This window comes from Lutra lutra, chromosome 1 (genome assembly GCF_902655055.1).
Source record: "Lutra lutra chromosome 1, mLutLut1.2, whole genome shotgun sequence".
Classification (NCBI taxonomy): domain Eukaryota; kingdom Metazoa; phylum Chordata; class Mammalia; order Carnivora; family Mustelidae; genus Lutra; species Lutra lutra.
The window spans coordinates 68,011,440-68,028,249 of record NC_062278.1 but is presented as its reverse complement, the minus strand read 5'-3'; the positions used below and the strand labels follow the sequence as shown (position 1 = coordinate 68,028,249).

The 16,810-nt window shown below is 35.7% G+C and overlaps 1 protein-coding gene across 5 annotated transcripts in view; it reads right to left on the bottom strand.

The window, feature by feature from the left end:
* STXBP5L (syntaxin binding protein 5L) overlaps positions 1-13,724 on the bottom strand; it is a 411,169-nt gene extending 397,445 nt beyond the window's left edge. For all 5 annotated transcript variants that reach the window (XM_047726199.1, XM_047726189.1, XM_047726217.1 and 2 more), the window contains exons 1-2: positions 13,577-13,724; positions 12,258-12,454 (exon numbers count right to left, since the gene is read on the bottom strand). In XM_047726199.1, coding sequence (XP_047582155.1) covers positions 12,258-12,446 — 189 coding nt within the window. In that variant the 5' untranslated portion in view covers positions 12,447-12,454; positions 13,577-13,724. The remainder of the gene's footprint in view (positions 1-12,257; positions 12,455-13,576) is intronic.
* Positions 13,725-16,810: the final 3,086 nt, after the last annotated feature.

The following is a 16,810-nucleotide window of genomic DNA, read 5'->3' as shown; positions in this document are numbered from 1 at the left end:
AACTTTTTTGGTTTGTAAATTTGTAGAAGAGTGTTTAGTCAATTTATAATGAATAAATTAGACTAAACATTAAGCAGTCCAATTAATTTTCTTGACAGTCTAACTTTATCGTGTATATTTAGGTAAAGTACTCGTTTTTAATATCAGTGAAATTTACTGATGATTAGCAAAGCAGAACATTTTTAAAAACGGAGTTTTCTCTAGCTACCAATCCTTACCTTTCAAATCCAGGCATCAGATCTACATCTAAAACCACCATTACAAAGTGGTCAATTTTATTTATAATGAAATGTACTTATCCAACTATAAAGATGTTTTTTTTTTAAGATTTTATTTATTTATTTGACAGACAGATCACAAGTAGGCAGAGAGGCAGGCAGAGAGAGAGGAGGAAGCAGGCTCCCCGCTGAGCAGAGAGCCCGATGCGGGGCTCAATCCCAGGACCCTGAGATCATGACCTGAGCTGAAGGCAGAGGCTTTAACCCGCTGAGCCACCCAGATGCCCCAATCCCATCTCATTTTAATGACAGCATAGTGACTAAACTGGGTTTTGATGACAGACCTTATTCTTTTTTTTTTTTTTAAAGATTTTATTTATTTGACAGAGAGAAATCACAAGTAAGCAGAGAGGCAGGCAGAGAGAGAGGAGGAAGCAGGCTCCCTGCTGAGCAGAAAGCCCGATGCGGGGCTCGAACCCAGGACCTGGGATCATGACCTGAGCCGAAGGCAGCAGCTTAACCCACTGAGCCACCCAGGTGCCCCTATAAAGATGTTTTTTATGCTGTTTTCAATCCAAGAGATGCTTACTGGATATATATAATCCAATTATAAGACACTTACCTAAAGTTAAAACATTAAATATTATATTGGTTTTCAAATTCAGATTCATTACATTGATTATGTATTATTAATTCAAAATAATTCCATATACCATCAATATCAACTGGTAATTTTAGGCCAACAATGAAACTAAAATAGTACTCGCCTTTCTAATATCTTACATAAGTCCAGAAAATATCTTAAGTGATTTTGTTGATAAATCAACCAAGAAGTATTATTTCACTCTTACTATAGTCAGTTAGCTGAGAATGATTTACACCCTAATCATTTTTTAACATTGTACAGTAAATATCTTTTGAGCAATAAACTTGTTAAAATATCTTCTTGATATTTTATTTCATGACTATGAATGTTCAATTTAACCAAGCCTCTACACAGGTATTACCATGGGCCTATTATGATCTTTCTGGAGGTCTTATAGTTGATAACTACTTTCTCTAAACTCTTTATGCTTTCTATTTTTGGCTTTCTAAAATTTAATCACTGACTTTTAAAAAATATTTTATTTATTTATTTGAGAGAGAGAGCATGAGAAGGGGTTGGGTCAAAGGGAGAAGCAAACTCCCTGCTGAGCAGGGAGCTCGATGCGGGACTCGATCCTGGGACTCCAGGGTCATAACCTGAGCAGAAGGCAGTCACCCAAACACTGATTTTCTAGCAGTCCTTATCAATAAATGTTAACATTATTTAGAAAGTTAGGAATGATTCCCTAGTGTATTATAAACATTAAGTGGTTAGCCTTTTAAATATTAAAAAGATGCTTTAAGTCATTTAAGAAAAGAGCACTGCAACTACAACCAAAATCTTTTATAGAGATCATTATTTTGACAAGTAGGAACAAAAAACTCTAATTAGTTTTCTCTAATGGGACGAAAACTCAATTTAAAGCTTAAAACAGGACTTCTACTTGAAAGCTTTAATGAATACAAAGTTTTTGCTATTAAACTAATATGTAAATGTTATATAGAAAAATGATACGGGAAAGCAATACAATCATTCTATCATTAAAAGTAAACCATGTAATTTAACCCTATGATTTTTTGCAGGCACATCTTCAAATGAAGGCAGAAGGAGGTCTACAGAAATGCACTAAAATTCAAGAAATACAAATTTGGTTTAATCACTAGTAATAATCCTACAGGTAAATAAATTTGAAAATTATGTTAAGTTTTTAAGTTAGTTCTATATTGATATATACACAAAGTATGACAGCACTATTTTTTAATATATCTGTATTTTTAGTTAAAGTATAATTAACATAGTGTTATATTAGTTTCAGGTGTACAATGATTCAACATTTCCATACATTACTCAATGCTCATTATAGTAAATGTATTCTTAATCTCCTCTATCTATTTTACCCATCCCCCCACAGCCTCCCCTCTGGCAACTACCAGTTTGTTCTGTGTATTTTAGAGTATTTGTTTTCTTCTTTTTCCTAGTTTGTTTCTTAAATTCCATACATGAGAAAAATCATACAGTATCTGTCTTTCTCTGTTGGACTTAGCTTCACTTAGCATTAACACCCTCTAGCCACCCTCTGAGGTCCATCCATGTTGTAGCAAATGGCAAGATCTCATTCTTTTTTATGTCTCAGTAATATTCATTATATATACACTACATCTTTATTCATTGATCTATTGATGGTCACTTGAGCTGGCTATTTGACTAATAAAAATAATGCTGCAATAAACACAGTGGTACATATATCTTTTTGAATTAGTGCTGTTTTCTTTGCACAAATATCCATTAGTGAAATCACTATCCAGATGGTATTTCTATTTTTAATTTTTAATTTTAATTTTTTGAGGAACCTCCACACTATTTTCCACAGTGGCTACACCAATGTACATTCCTACCAACTCTGCACACAAGGGTTCCTTTTTCTGCATATCCTCACCAACACTTGTTCTTTCTTGTCTTTTTGATTCTAGCCATTCTGAAAAGTGTAAGGTGGTACCTCACTGTGGTTATGATTTGCATTTCCCTGCTGATTGGAGATACTGAGTATCTTTTCATCTGTCTGTTGGCCACCTATATGTCTATCTTGGAAAAATGTCATTCAGGTCCTCTGCCCATTTTTTCAGCAATTTATTTGGTTTTTTTTTTTGTGTTGAGTTGGATAAATTCTCTTTATGTTTTAGGAATTAACCTTTATCAGATATAGGATTTGCAAATATTTCCTCCTATTCAGTAGGTTGCCTTGTGATCTTGTTAATGGTTTCTTTCACTGTGCAAAAGCTTTTTATAGGGGCACCTGGGTGGCTCAGTGGGTTGAGCTGCTGCCTTCGGCTCAGGTCATGATCTCAGGGTCCTGGGATTGAGTCCCGCATCGGGCTCTCTGCTCAGCAAGAAGCCTGCTTCCCTCTCTCTCTCTCTGACTGCCTCTCCATCTACTTGTGATCTCTCTCTGTCAAATAAATAACTAAAATCTTTAAAAAAAAAAAAAAAGCTTTTTACATTAGTGTAGTTCCAATAGTCTAATTCTGCTTTTGTTTCCCTTGCCTTTGTGTGGGGTTCAAGAAAGTCCAGTTTCATTATTTTACATGTGGCTCCCCAGTAAAAGAATGGCTCCCCATTCTTTTACATGTGGCTCCCCAGTTTTCCCAGCACCATTTCTTGAAGAGACTGTCTTTCCTTATTATATGTTCTTGCCTACTCTGTCACAGATTAATTGACCATATAAGTCTGGGTTTATTTCTGAGTTTTCTATTTCGTTTCATTGATATATGTGTCTATTTTTGTACCAGTATCATACTGTTTTGATTACTGAGTTTTATAGCATATCTGGAATTGGAATTTTGATACGTTCAGTTTTTTCTTTCTCAAGATAGGCTTCACTACTCAGAGTCTTTAGTTATTCTATATAAGTTTTACTATTATTTGTTCTAGTTCTGTAGAAAATGCTGTTGGTATTTTGATAGAGATTGCTAGTCTAATGATCTGTAGATTGCTTTGGGTGCTATGGACATTTTAACAATATTGGGTCTTCCAATCCATGAGCCTAGAATATCTTCCTATTTACTTGTGTCATCTTCAATATCTTCCATCAGTGTTTTATAGTTCTGGGAGTATAGGTCTTTCACTTCCTTACATTTATTCTAAGGTATTTTATTCTTTTCGTGTAATTGTAAATTCGATTGTTTTCTTAATTTCTCTTTCTGCTCTTCATTATTAGTGTATAGATACATAATAGATTTCTGTATATTAATTTTGTATCCTAAACTACTGAATTCACTTATCAATCCCAGTAGTTTCTTGGAGTCTTTCAAGTATTCTATATGACATCATCTGCAAATAGTGACAGTTTCCTTCTTCCTTACCAAATTGGATGCCTTCTATGTCTTTTTCTCATATGAGTGTAGGAACTAGAATTTCCAGTACTATGTTGAATAAAAGTGGTAAGAACAAATATCTTTCTCTTGTTCCTGATCTTAGAGGAAAACTGTTTTTTGACATCGAGTATGAGCACCGTTTGCTTTTAAGATAAGAACTGCCATACTAAATATGACCCATAATCCAATTTGTTGACAATGTACTAGCACAAAAGAACTTTTTGTAAGAAAATGTGACAGTTCTCTATAGTAACTTTAAAAATTTATAAACATACTTTTTACAAGTCTATAATTCCTTACATGAGCCAGTCCCTGCACCTTTATCCTCTTAGGATAAACAAAGTGAGAGCCTAGAGTAACTGAATTATCTGGCTTTTGTGTGATTCTTTAAAAAAATTTAATTTTAATTCATTTGGTACTTAAATTTCCTAACCTCTAACCCTAACAAGGTTGCTTAAATCTTCTGGTTTGTCTCCATTCCTATTCTTAAAGATGCCCACCCTCAACTGTCCATTTTGGTGACAGGAGCATGAAATCACTGTCAGACACTTCATCCATAATAAGTTATACTGCAGTATCAACTGTACTACCTTTTGTTCTACCAGTTACAGTATAAAATGAAACAAGTCCACACATCTCACAGAATATATTAATGAATGATAAAGGCAGATATGTAGAACTCTGATCACACTCTTATGCCAAACTCAGTCACAAAACCTCCCAAATAAAATGATGTAAAATTAGAAGAATGTGGAGACAATGGAAAACCTAAAGATGTAGAACTGGGATCATGGTCTTATGTCAAATTCAGTTACAAAACCTCCCAAATAAAATGATGTGAAATTAGAAGAATGTGGAAACAATGGAAAACCTAAAGAAGAGATAATAATTAGGGATACCTAGGCATTTGACCTCACTCAGCTTTCCAGGATTCTGGAAAGCCTAATCCTTCACAGTCCATACCTATGTTTCTTTCTTTCCTTTCCTTTCCATTTTTTTTTTTTAAGATTTATTTGAAAGAGAGAAAGACAGAGACAGAGAGAATGCACTGAGTTGGAGGGAGAGTGAGAATCCTCAAGCAGACTTCCCACTAAGCAGGGAGCTCAACATGAGGCTCATTCCCAGTACCCTTAGCTGAAATGAAGAGTCGGACACTTAGCCAACTGAGCCACCCAAATGCCCCTCTAACACCTATATTTCTGATTTTATAGCCATTTATCTGAGAAGATCTGATGTTATATCTGGTATGAGAATCATATTACAAATCTGTTTTCTTCTAGAATTTACACTATTTATCTATATGTTGGCTCTGACACCATGACCATTTATAAAAACAGCTTATAAATGTTGATGAATAGGGAGTTGGCCAATTTAAAAGTCTATTCAAAACTAGGAATCATCCCATCTGGTTCTGGTGATATATTTCTTTTCGTCTGTTTTGTTAATTAGGTCTAGAGCATCCCATGTGTTTGTCACTACCAATCTAGTACTTCTGAATTGTTACCCTAAAATGATCATTTAGAAACAAAAATGTCCCTTATAACTTCCTCAATAAAAACTGAGACTTAATTAATATTTCTACAATCTTCTTTTTCATATCTTTTGGAAAATTATACACCATATTCCTAAAGTGGTGTCTTTGTGTAATGTAAATTTACTTCATAAAAGCCTTTCCCAAGAGACTGTTCAAAACAATACCTCATTTGCTTTTTTGTGTTGTTGTTGTTGTTTTTTTTTACAACATGGAACTTGAACTCAAAACCCTGAGATCAAGACCTGAACTGAGATCAAGAGTTGAATGCTTAACTGACTTAGCCACCCTGGCATCCCTCCAGTTTGCTCTTAATACATCATTCTATTGGCTTCCTTGTCTCATTTATTCATCTATTCATTCAACAAATATTTACTGCTTTCTATATGGCAGGTACTGTTCTATGAATTGGTAAGATAATTGTGAACATAATGAGGCCCCAACCCTGATGGAGTTAAATTATGATAGGAGAAGCAAACAATAAGTAAATAAGTATATATAATGTAATAACAGGCGGTTGTATTATTGAGAAAAAGTAATCAGGATAAGGGCAGAAAGGGAGTGAGCAGCCATCAATGAAGAGCTCTCTGAGAAGTTAACAATTAAATTAAGAATTGAATGATGTAAAAGGAATATGTAATATAATTATTAGAGAGGATAGTGTTCCATGTAAAGGAAACAGAAATGTAAAATCCTTGAGGTGGGAATCATGTTTGAGAAAAAGTAAGAAAGCCAATGTACCTGTTGCAGAGTTAGTAGCAGGAAATAAGTTGATAGTGATGTCTTGCCAGGGCCAGACCATTTAGATCTTTATAAGACATTAATAGGACTTTTGTTTTTATTTTTAAGAGAAACAAAAAGCCATTGAAGTGTTCTGAACAGGAAGCACATAATATGATTTAAATTTTAAAAAGATTCTACTACTTATTATGAGAAGAGACTGTGTAGTGAAGCCTGAGTGAGAACAGAGAAAATACCTAAAAGCTATAGAGCAGTAGTCCAGGCAAAAGATGCAGTGGAAGTGAAGAGATGTGGTCAGATTTAGGATGTATTTTGAGGGGGGAGTCAATAGAAAATTCTATCTTCTCAACATCTCTATGTTTCCTATGCAATTAATCATGTTACTTTTTTTTTTTAATAAGAAAGATGAAACAGAAAAAATACTGGATTTAATCATGAAAAAGAACAGAACATTAAACTTAGCCATGCCTCCTACCAACTTGGAGACCCAGGGATACCACTTAAATTCTCTGGCCTCAGATGTCTTATCAGTAAAATAAAAATATTTACACTTTATTTGTCTCCCTTACAGGACTGTTATGAAGGTCAAATGGGAGATCTTACAGATGAAGTTCTATAACTCTAATTTAACCAACTTGTTAGATTAACAAAAACTTCCCATTCTCTTTATAAAACAGATTGATATTAGTGATTCCCTGAATAACTGACACTAGTAAACTTAGCTAGAATACTTATGCTCTCCTACTCCAGACCTAATTATGTGTAAGTCAGTTAACTATAGAGATGAATAAATAAATATATATATTTACATATATATATTTATTATATATGTATCATATGATATATATAATATATTGTATATTATATATACACACACACGCATTTATCTTGTGTGTGTGTATATATGTATATATATATACTCATCTATACTTTATATATATGTGTGTGTATGTGTATGTATAGTTGACACTTGAATAACATGGATATAAACTGCATGGGTCCACCGATGTTTGAAATTTTTTTCGATAAATATAGTATAGTACTATAAATGTATTTCTTATTATGATTTTCTCAATAACATTTTCTTTTCTCTAGCTTACTTTATTGTAAGAATACAGTATATAATACATATAAAATAAAATATCTGCTATTTATGTTATCAGTAAGACTTCCAGTCAATAGTAGACCATTCATAGTTAAGTCTTGTGGGAGTCAAAGTTTTCAGGGAGTAAAGCTTTTAGGGAGTTGAATATATACAGATATTCAAACACATGGGGGTTCTGTACCTTGTTCAAGGGTCAACTATATATTCATCAAATATATTCATCATATGTGCAAACTGTCAGATGATATTTATGTATCATCTAGAAGGACCTAACACCTGCTTCAAAAGCATATAAGTTCTTATTCTATTTTAGATAAATTAAAACCAAAAACTATAATGAATTTCCGATGGCTTGTAGAAGAAAAGTCCACACAGAACTCCAATTATAGAACCAACACTTAACATTGCTCATTTATCAAGTGATTTGTGAACTGATGTATATGTTTTCATTTAAAATAAAATATTTAAGACATATCTTTATTAATAACTTTCTGCTTTAATCTCATTTCAGTTAATCAACCAACCATGTACATATTGTTTCATTCATAGAGTAAATCAAGTGCCTACTATAGTTGTTTTCAGTACAACCATGAATTAGAATCTCCTGTGGGGTCTTTCCAAAAAATGTAAGTGCCTAGGCCCAATCCTTAGAGACTGATTCTCTAAGATTAGTGGAGCTAGAAGTCTCTCTTTTACACGGAGTTAAGAATGGCCTGCTAGGTAATAAGAAGCCTAACAATGATACAGAAACAAAATATATTTACCACTCAAAGAGTTGACAATATAATGATACTGACAGAAAAATAAATTTTCCAATCACAGTAAGGTGTTAAATTAACTCTATAGGAATATGCCAGGTGCTACAGGAAAACAAAAGAAGGAAAAAAAACTAACTGTGCTTTGGACAGGAAAAGAGGAAGGCAGTGGTCAGAGTTGGTTTCATGGAGGTAGTATTTTAACTATGAGATTAAAAAAAGTAATGGGGGATGGAGGGATGGCACCTGGGTAGCACAGTGAGTTAAGCATCCAACTCTTGATTTCAGCTCAGGTCATGATCTCAGTGTACTGGGATCAAATTCCTGCTCTGTTCAGAAGGGAATCTGCTTGAGGTTTCTCTCCCTCTACCTCTGCCTCCCCACTCCACTCCCCACTTGCACACATATACACACACACTGTCTCTCTCTCTCAAATAAAGAAATCTTAAAAAAAAAATAATAACTTGGAATTCTCCAATTTTACTAAAGCTGGAAAGGATATTGTAGTTAGAAGCAATAGATTGAGATATGAAAATACAGTGCTTTCAGGTAATGCAATATGCTTAGGAAATCAAGGAAATGAGGATGGAAAGGTAAACATCTAAAGGGAAGCCCATCTAAAATGAACTATATATGGATCAAGTTAAACAGTTTGACATTTATTGTATAGGGCAGTAATTTCAAATTCTGTTTCATAGAATTCAAGTTCAGAAAAGGCACTTCATGTATTTCACAAATATCTGAACAAATGGCATTCAAATGTGTACATACTGAACTGAGATAGCAGTAAACCAATGTATTAACTTTTTTGCTAACCTTGAGCTAAAGTTTCTTCTACCATTTCTGTGTTTTTGAACTTCTTATACATTTGTCACTGATTATAAAGGTTGTAGTTTTATACTTGGTTGTAGTTTTATACTTTTACTTTTTAAGGCCAGAAAAATTCCTACTACCTGCCAGGGATAATATTATACAACAAAAACCAAATATAAAAAACAAGCTTTTTATAATATCTGTATAATTTATTATAATTTATTTTTAAAATATATACCAATAAAGTACATTTATTTGTTTTAATAGATGTTATTTACAGGGTTTCACATTAGACTTTTGTTTGTAGAGCATCACTGCTCTCGGTAAACCAACATAAAATTTTTAGCAGAGAAATGACATAATGAACATTATAGTTCAGAAATAACCATATCATAACATAACAAAATCAACTGAAATAGTGTAAAACAAGAGGTAAGAAGATCAGGTAGGAAGTGATTTCAAGAGACTAACCAAGAAAACACAATAGAATGAACAGGTACTGAAGATGGCGAAAAGGGAATAAATTTCAGAAACACTAAGGAAATGGAATAGATAGGATTTGATAACTGATCAGAAAATAGAGAGGAGGATGGTTTTCAAAAGAGAAGATTACAGATTTGTACTTTAATTTTGACCATGTGGAAAAGGTACAAGTACCCAAAAGGTACCAACTGCTTAGTACTCAGAATAGAATGTTCTTTGCACATTTAATCAGTGAGTCCAAATGAAGTCCCCATTTTAGCAACCGTTCTAATTTTGAAATATCCTTAATCCATTTTTACATATTATATTATAGTCCAGGTAACCTAAAGTACAATCATAAAATCACTTTTTAAAATTAACTATATTGCTATCCAAAGATACCATAATACTTTCTCCCTTTAGTAACATTTCAATACTATTAGTATTCCACTTATATAGCTATCTATCCTAATTTCTTTGAAAGTATAATTTTGTTACCTATATTATTATAGCCTACTGCTGATAGTCATTCCACCAAGAACAAGGTGATTTTAAAACTTTAAGAATATTTACAAAAATAAATATTTTATCACCTTTTCCAAGTTATACACCACCTTCACCTAATTGTCTTGTTTGATCCTCCCAATAACCTTAAATCAGAAGAGCAGAAATACTTATTACCACATGACAGATAGGAAAATCAAGGTTCAAGGCAGAAAAATGGCTTGCCCAAGATACATGGCTGGCAAGTGACAGAACGTTAAATTAAAAAAATGGTCTGGGGCACCTGGGTGGCTCAGTTGGTTAAGCGACTGCCTTGGGCTCAGGTCATGATCCTGGAGTCCCGGGATCGAGTCCCACATCGGGCTCCCAGCTCCACGGGGAGTCTGCTTCTCCCGCTGACCTTCTCCTCGTTCACACTCTCTCTCACTGTCTCTCTCTCAAAAAATAAAATGTTTAAAAAAAAAAAAAATGGTCTGATCCCTAGGCCAGTGTTTTTGGCCTATCCCTAGGCCATATGTTTTTGAATTAATGAGTATTTAACTTCCTCCACTTTTCATGTCTATTTCCTGTGTGAATAAATGGGAAGATAACTATATACCCCATTTTCCTCTCTTGCATTCCCCATTTCCCCTGAAATTTTTAATTTAAAACCTTCTCTACCATGTTTAAAACTTCAACAGTCCAATGCCATTCTGCCACTCTGTTTTAAAGTGGTCTCCTTTCTATGCCAATTTTATCTTGATCAAAACTCTCCTGTCTCACATTCATGAACTAAAAGAATTTGGAAAATTTTTTCAGAATCTTGAAATGGAAACAGTAATATGTCAAAGATTAGATAATCAGGGCATTATTCTCCTGACTAGCCGTTCAAATTTGAACCCTAGGATCCTTTTATATATTTGTCTCATGACCAGTATTAAGACCCTAATGTGACAAAATATCTATTATTTCAAATTGAGAATGAAATTATATACAACCTCATATACAGAAATTTATGCATACAAACCTCACAGGGTAGAATTATACCGTTTAATCTGACCTAATTCTAAATAAACTCACTTTTTATGAAAATTAATATGTAATATTTTAATAACTACAGATTTAATGTTTTTATAATGACTACTGGGAATGAAGACTAACACAATAATTGAAACTTATCTCATTATATATGTTATTTACTACAAAATCATTTTAATAATTCCAAAAAAATTCTTCTGAAGTACCAAAAAATTTAATAATTTATGTGATTTCAAAAATGTATGATTTGTTCTTATGTATTCAAATATTTTAAAACTATATTCATCTGTATCATATGAATGACTTAGTAGCTTTTAAAATTGAACATGGTAGGTCAAAAACACATTCTTAGGCTACCCCTCCAAAAAGAAACAATAAAAATTATAAACTACGTCAGAAAAAAAACAATATCTATATATTAATGTTTGTTTTGTAAATTCTCATCTCTCCCCATCAGAAACTCTTTCTTTTGCTTATTCATTTGAAGTTGAACATTAAAGCATAATTACCTAAAATGTTTCCTCACTAAACCAGAAAACAGGCTATTTTTTTAAGTTCTTACAAGAATTAAATCCATCACTTGTTTATTAAGACTCTGGGTGTTTTTGTATATAATTTTAAACAATGAATGTAAAATAATACCATTAGATCTTTTAAAATGGATGTATTCCTTTAGCTATTATCTACTTCCTTCTAGCAACATCTTAATAGCTTTAATCATTTTATACTGCATAGTGACACAAAATAACAGTTTCTCTGAATGTCAACAAGGAATTAACCAGAGTGATTTTTCCTTCAGTTTTCTACTTATACATAAATATTACATTAAAAATTTTGTCCACAATTTGGTCTTAACATTGTCTTGCAAATTCTACTTTTTATGTTTGCTTATTTCCACTTTAAACTACCGCAGGTTTTTAAACCAATGCTGAAATTAATGCCTAGAATATCTTTATTAATTCAAACATCCATCTATAGAGTTCTCTGCCCAGGACTGTCTAATGCTGGCATCTCAACAACTTCCAGTCCCTAGTGTGGATGTTTCTGGTTCTTGGTTTTGTTTTGTTTTGTTTTGGTGTTGTTGTTTTTAATGATTCTTTCCTCACAACAGTAAAATAAAGAAATAAGAGGCTTCAAGCCAATTCAAAACTTACCTTGCAAATCTGGAAATACTCTGAAGTCAGGGTTTCCTGAATCTCCTCTTTGAGAACCCCTGCAGTCCCTCCTGGATGTATGGAACCACTTCCAGCCCCACCACCACTGTTACTGCCACTGCTGCTACCACTGCCAGGGGAAGAGGCAGTTAAGCCATCCAAAACTTTTCGGAAATTAAACTTCTTCATTTTAAAAACTGTTGAGAAATTCAAAGGAAAGGGTGACTTAACACACGGACTTACACCTGGGTAAAAGTGTTTAGCTTTTCATTAGTCAAGGCAGTAGCCAGGCCCCATTTTACGAGAATTGGCTATAAATGACTAAAAAAGAGAGAAAAAGAGTCATACTTCATTGTGTCAAATTTTAATTCAAAAAAGAACATCTTTTAAAAGAAATAATAAAATATAACTCTAAAAGCAACAGTATTTCCTCCTCATACATCAAATTTTCAAGGGCTTTATCCCCAGCTGTAGCTACGCTTTATCAGCACTGGGGTAAAAATAAAAGGCAGTGTCATCATCGTCATTAGCATTATATCATCAGTATTATTATACAATCAGACCGGAGTCCAACAGACCAAGACTCTGTCTCTCTTAAGGGCGGGCTTTGCTTCTAAAGGTTCGGCTCAGAATATTTTCAGAAAAACGATGTTGGGATTGTGCGGTGGGAGAGCCGGTGTTTACTACCACCTTCTGGGCTCTCCCTCATCATCGTCAACGCTCCCTTTTTTTCAGTAAGTAATGAGGGGTAGGCCTTTTTCCATCCCCAATCCCCAAGAGCCGGACCCCAAAACATATGCGGGTGACCCAACAGCAACAGCCGACAGGAGCCGCGAGCGGCAGCGCCGGCTGCCTCCGCTTGTCCCTCCGCCCCCCCTTCCCTCCCAGCGTCTCCAGCCCTCCTCCCTCTTCTCCCCCTCCACCCACCCAACACCCCGCTCTGCCCGCAGCAGCCGCCGCGCTCGCCCGCCCGTGCGCTCGCCCGCCAGTCCGCTCTTCCCGCAACACCGCGGCGGCTCTTGGGGGGACGTGAGGCAGTGGCGGCGATAGCTGCGGCCCGAGTCCTGCCTCAGCCTAATGGGCGCGCGGAGCAGCCGCTCCTGCCGTCTCTCCCCGGGCCGAGCGCCTAGGCACCGAACACACACAAACACTCTCACACAGACATTCGCGCGCCAAACCGGAGCACACGCAACCCTCTCATAGAAATTCGCGCGCGGACGCTCACGCTCATGAACACACACACAGGTGTGAGGGAACCGCGGCTGCACGGCGGCGGCGGCGTCCCAGAGGGAGGACTATCTGACTCCCGACTTAGGCACCTTCTTCGGCCGCCACTAGCTGCCAGCCAGCCCGAGAAGCTGAAGGTGCGGAGGGAGGCGGGCTCGCAGGCGTCAATCCCTCCGGATTGCCGCCGCTGCTCCAGTCCCTCTGGTCGTGGCGCCCGGCGCTCTCCGAGGTCCTAATCAAGCAGGCAGGCTCGAAGGAAGGCTCCGCCCTCCCGCCGTGGGATGCAAGCCCCGCCCCCCAAAACGCCCCTTCGTTCGCCCCGCCCCCACCACTTCGGGCAGGGCGGTGCTGGAGAAAGGGGCGGAGAGCTGCGGGACGTCAAAGGGCGGGAGTAGCCTAGGCTCCAATCCTAGGCTCCATAGGGCCAAGTTCCTTCGTCGCAAGGCGCGGAAGAAATTTGGGGATAGGCCGAAGGAAAAGCCAATGAGAGGGGGAAGGGAGAATTTAGAAAAGGTAGGTGAAGTATTTGATTGACGGCGAGATTGGCCAGTATGCTGGGGGGCCGTGTTTTGGGGGCTGTAATTGGCGCTACCTGTTGAAGGACGGAAGTGTGAATCAATAGAATGCGTGGAAGCGTGCAAACTTGGGCGCCCGGAGTCCTAGGCTGCTGGAAGCGTTTCCCTAGGTCTGACCGTGGATGATACTGTGAACTGGACAGGTGATTTTTCAGTTTATCTCCTCTACTCGCTCTCCAGTCTCATCTATTGGGCTTCCCTCCCTGTCCTGCCACTTGCATAATTGCTTAACAAGTCACCTCTGCCAGAGAGAATTGCATTTCAGTAGATTTTTGGAATATTTAGCCTTTCAGATCCTAAGGAATCGATTGCTTACCATGTTTCCCCTAATACGTAGAATTACCCCCCCATTTTCACATACAGTTTTGTTCTGTTTTGTTTTGTTTTTTAAGAAACATTTCTCTAAACCGTGTCAGTAATATATTTTAAGCTTTTTCTTTGAGTCACAATAATCATTTTGAAAGATGCACTATTTGGTGCAGGATTAGAAACAACATCATCAGGACAGGAAAATTTGGTTCTGACCTCTGACTTGATACTGAATTGTGGAAAATTTAGACCTTGACAGCTTTGTGAAAATGAAGAGCAGCTCAGGGGTCCATAGCTAGCTTTAGACTTCAGTTTGGGCAAAAGAGCTCACTAATAATCATCTCATATAGTCTTAACATTTTAGAGATCTTCTAGGATGACTTTTCTTTTCTTTTCTTTTCTTTTCTCTTTTCCTGGTGGAGGAAGAAGATGGGATGAAAGGGAAGACGTGAAAGAGAAATGATTTGTCCAAGGTCACATAGCAAGGAAATAAAGATGGATTAGAGTTTTTCAGATCCTCAAATCAATGCTCACTTTTCCTTTTGAATTTTTCAGTACTTAATGTCTATTTTACTCCTTTTGAAACCTTTCAAAGACACCCCACCCCCTGTTGCCACAGCTAGACAATAACACTCTTGAAGGCGGGCATGGAATTATATATTTCTTCTATCTTGTCTAGCACCTAGCACAAGGTTTCACATATAAGAGGCACTAAAGGATTTTGAACAGTTGGTTTGTTAATGGTTATTAGTGAAAGATTTACGAGATGATACCCAATTATATCCTATCCTATTTGGGAGAGGTAAAAATAGGGGGGGAAGCAAGTGTCACGTCTGATAAAAACTAGATCTTCATAAGGTTCCAAAACCATAGGAAACCATATTGGTTTCCTAACAATATGTACCTTTGTCTTTATTCTCTTTTTCTACTTTTTTCATCTTTTCTTCCTGGCCCATTTCACCTCCAAGCACGGGTGCCTATTAAGGCTAAAGAGTTTGCTTTTTTCTTTTTCTTTAACTCTTTGAGAAGTAACATTATTGTCTAAAATAATGACTTTAGATGCCCTTCATCCCTTCATCAGAAAGTCTACTGACAACTCTTTAATTTTCAAACAAATGAAAATAAGCCTATAACAAGTGATGGTTTGGTCTTTTGATGAGAGTGAAGAAGATATCCTGATTCAGCAAAAGGAGATGTAATGTTTACAAGAAAACCCCGTAAACCACTCATCACTAACACTGTACTATCTTAGCAAACTAGGTGGTGGTTTTTTTCTAAAAACTGGGGAGAAACTGAGAAACAAAAGACACAAAACAGATTGGCACAGACTCTGCTTTAAGACCCTACAGGGAATTCATTGGCCTACTTAACTTAAAAATAAGTGACAGACTAGATATTCCTTCAGATGAGACAACAAATAGGAATGGGAAATGAAAGAAAAGACAAGTCAAAATATATAAATGTTTCTAACAGATATTAGAAGCCTGAAAAATATGATTAGAATGCTGAGATTGTAGAATCTTTGGGATTATTTTAAATATCTTTGTTCTTTCACAGTAGATAGCATAGTGCTTTGTACATAATAAATGTGTGGTAAATATTAATTTAAATAAATTACAGCAAGTAAAATTTTAACGTAATTGCAATCTCATAGAGTGGGAAACTGTGATATTGTAATGCCAGTTCACAAACTACACAAGGATAGAAATGAGCAAAAGACAGAGTGCATTATGTATGTGAGAAGACATCACAAACAATGACAGCTTGAAAGTTTTACAAGATGACAGAAGCTCAGTGACATAGTTATGGAAGAAAATTCCGTCCTTAATTAAAGAGAAATAAGATGTTATCTTATAAATCATGTGGTAAAGGGAATGACCAGACCATGAACTATACCATAAAAAATTATGTAGAGAATTTTAGAATTGGTCTAGATAATAATAAAGGAGATCCTTGTTTATTCTACTACAAACTAGAATACTTCATTGTGAGGAGATTCTGATAAACCATAATATCTTCCTAAATTGGCAAGTATGAAGACTGCACAACAAAAAAATAGTCTAAGCTTGGTCCCTGAAACAAAATCATCAAATCATTCCAATAAATCTAATACACTGGAAGGGTTTTTAGAATAAATGTTAAAAATATATTACAAGTCATTTTAAGGGTTTGTGATCTTGGATTCGAGCCAACAATGAAGCTAATTTTCCACATCCTCAAAATAATTAAGTAATTGTTGAAAGGATGTATATGTATGGCACTTCACACAGAGATTTGCTAAACTGATTAAGCTTAGAGAAAACTAAGCCAGATTGACAAAACACATGTAAATGGTTTTGTACATTTATCTCTATACATAAAGATAATTAATTCTTCCAGTTACTAAGCACCTATATATCAGATACTATACGATGAAATTTATAAACATCTCTTTTAATTTGA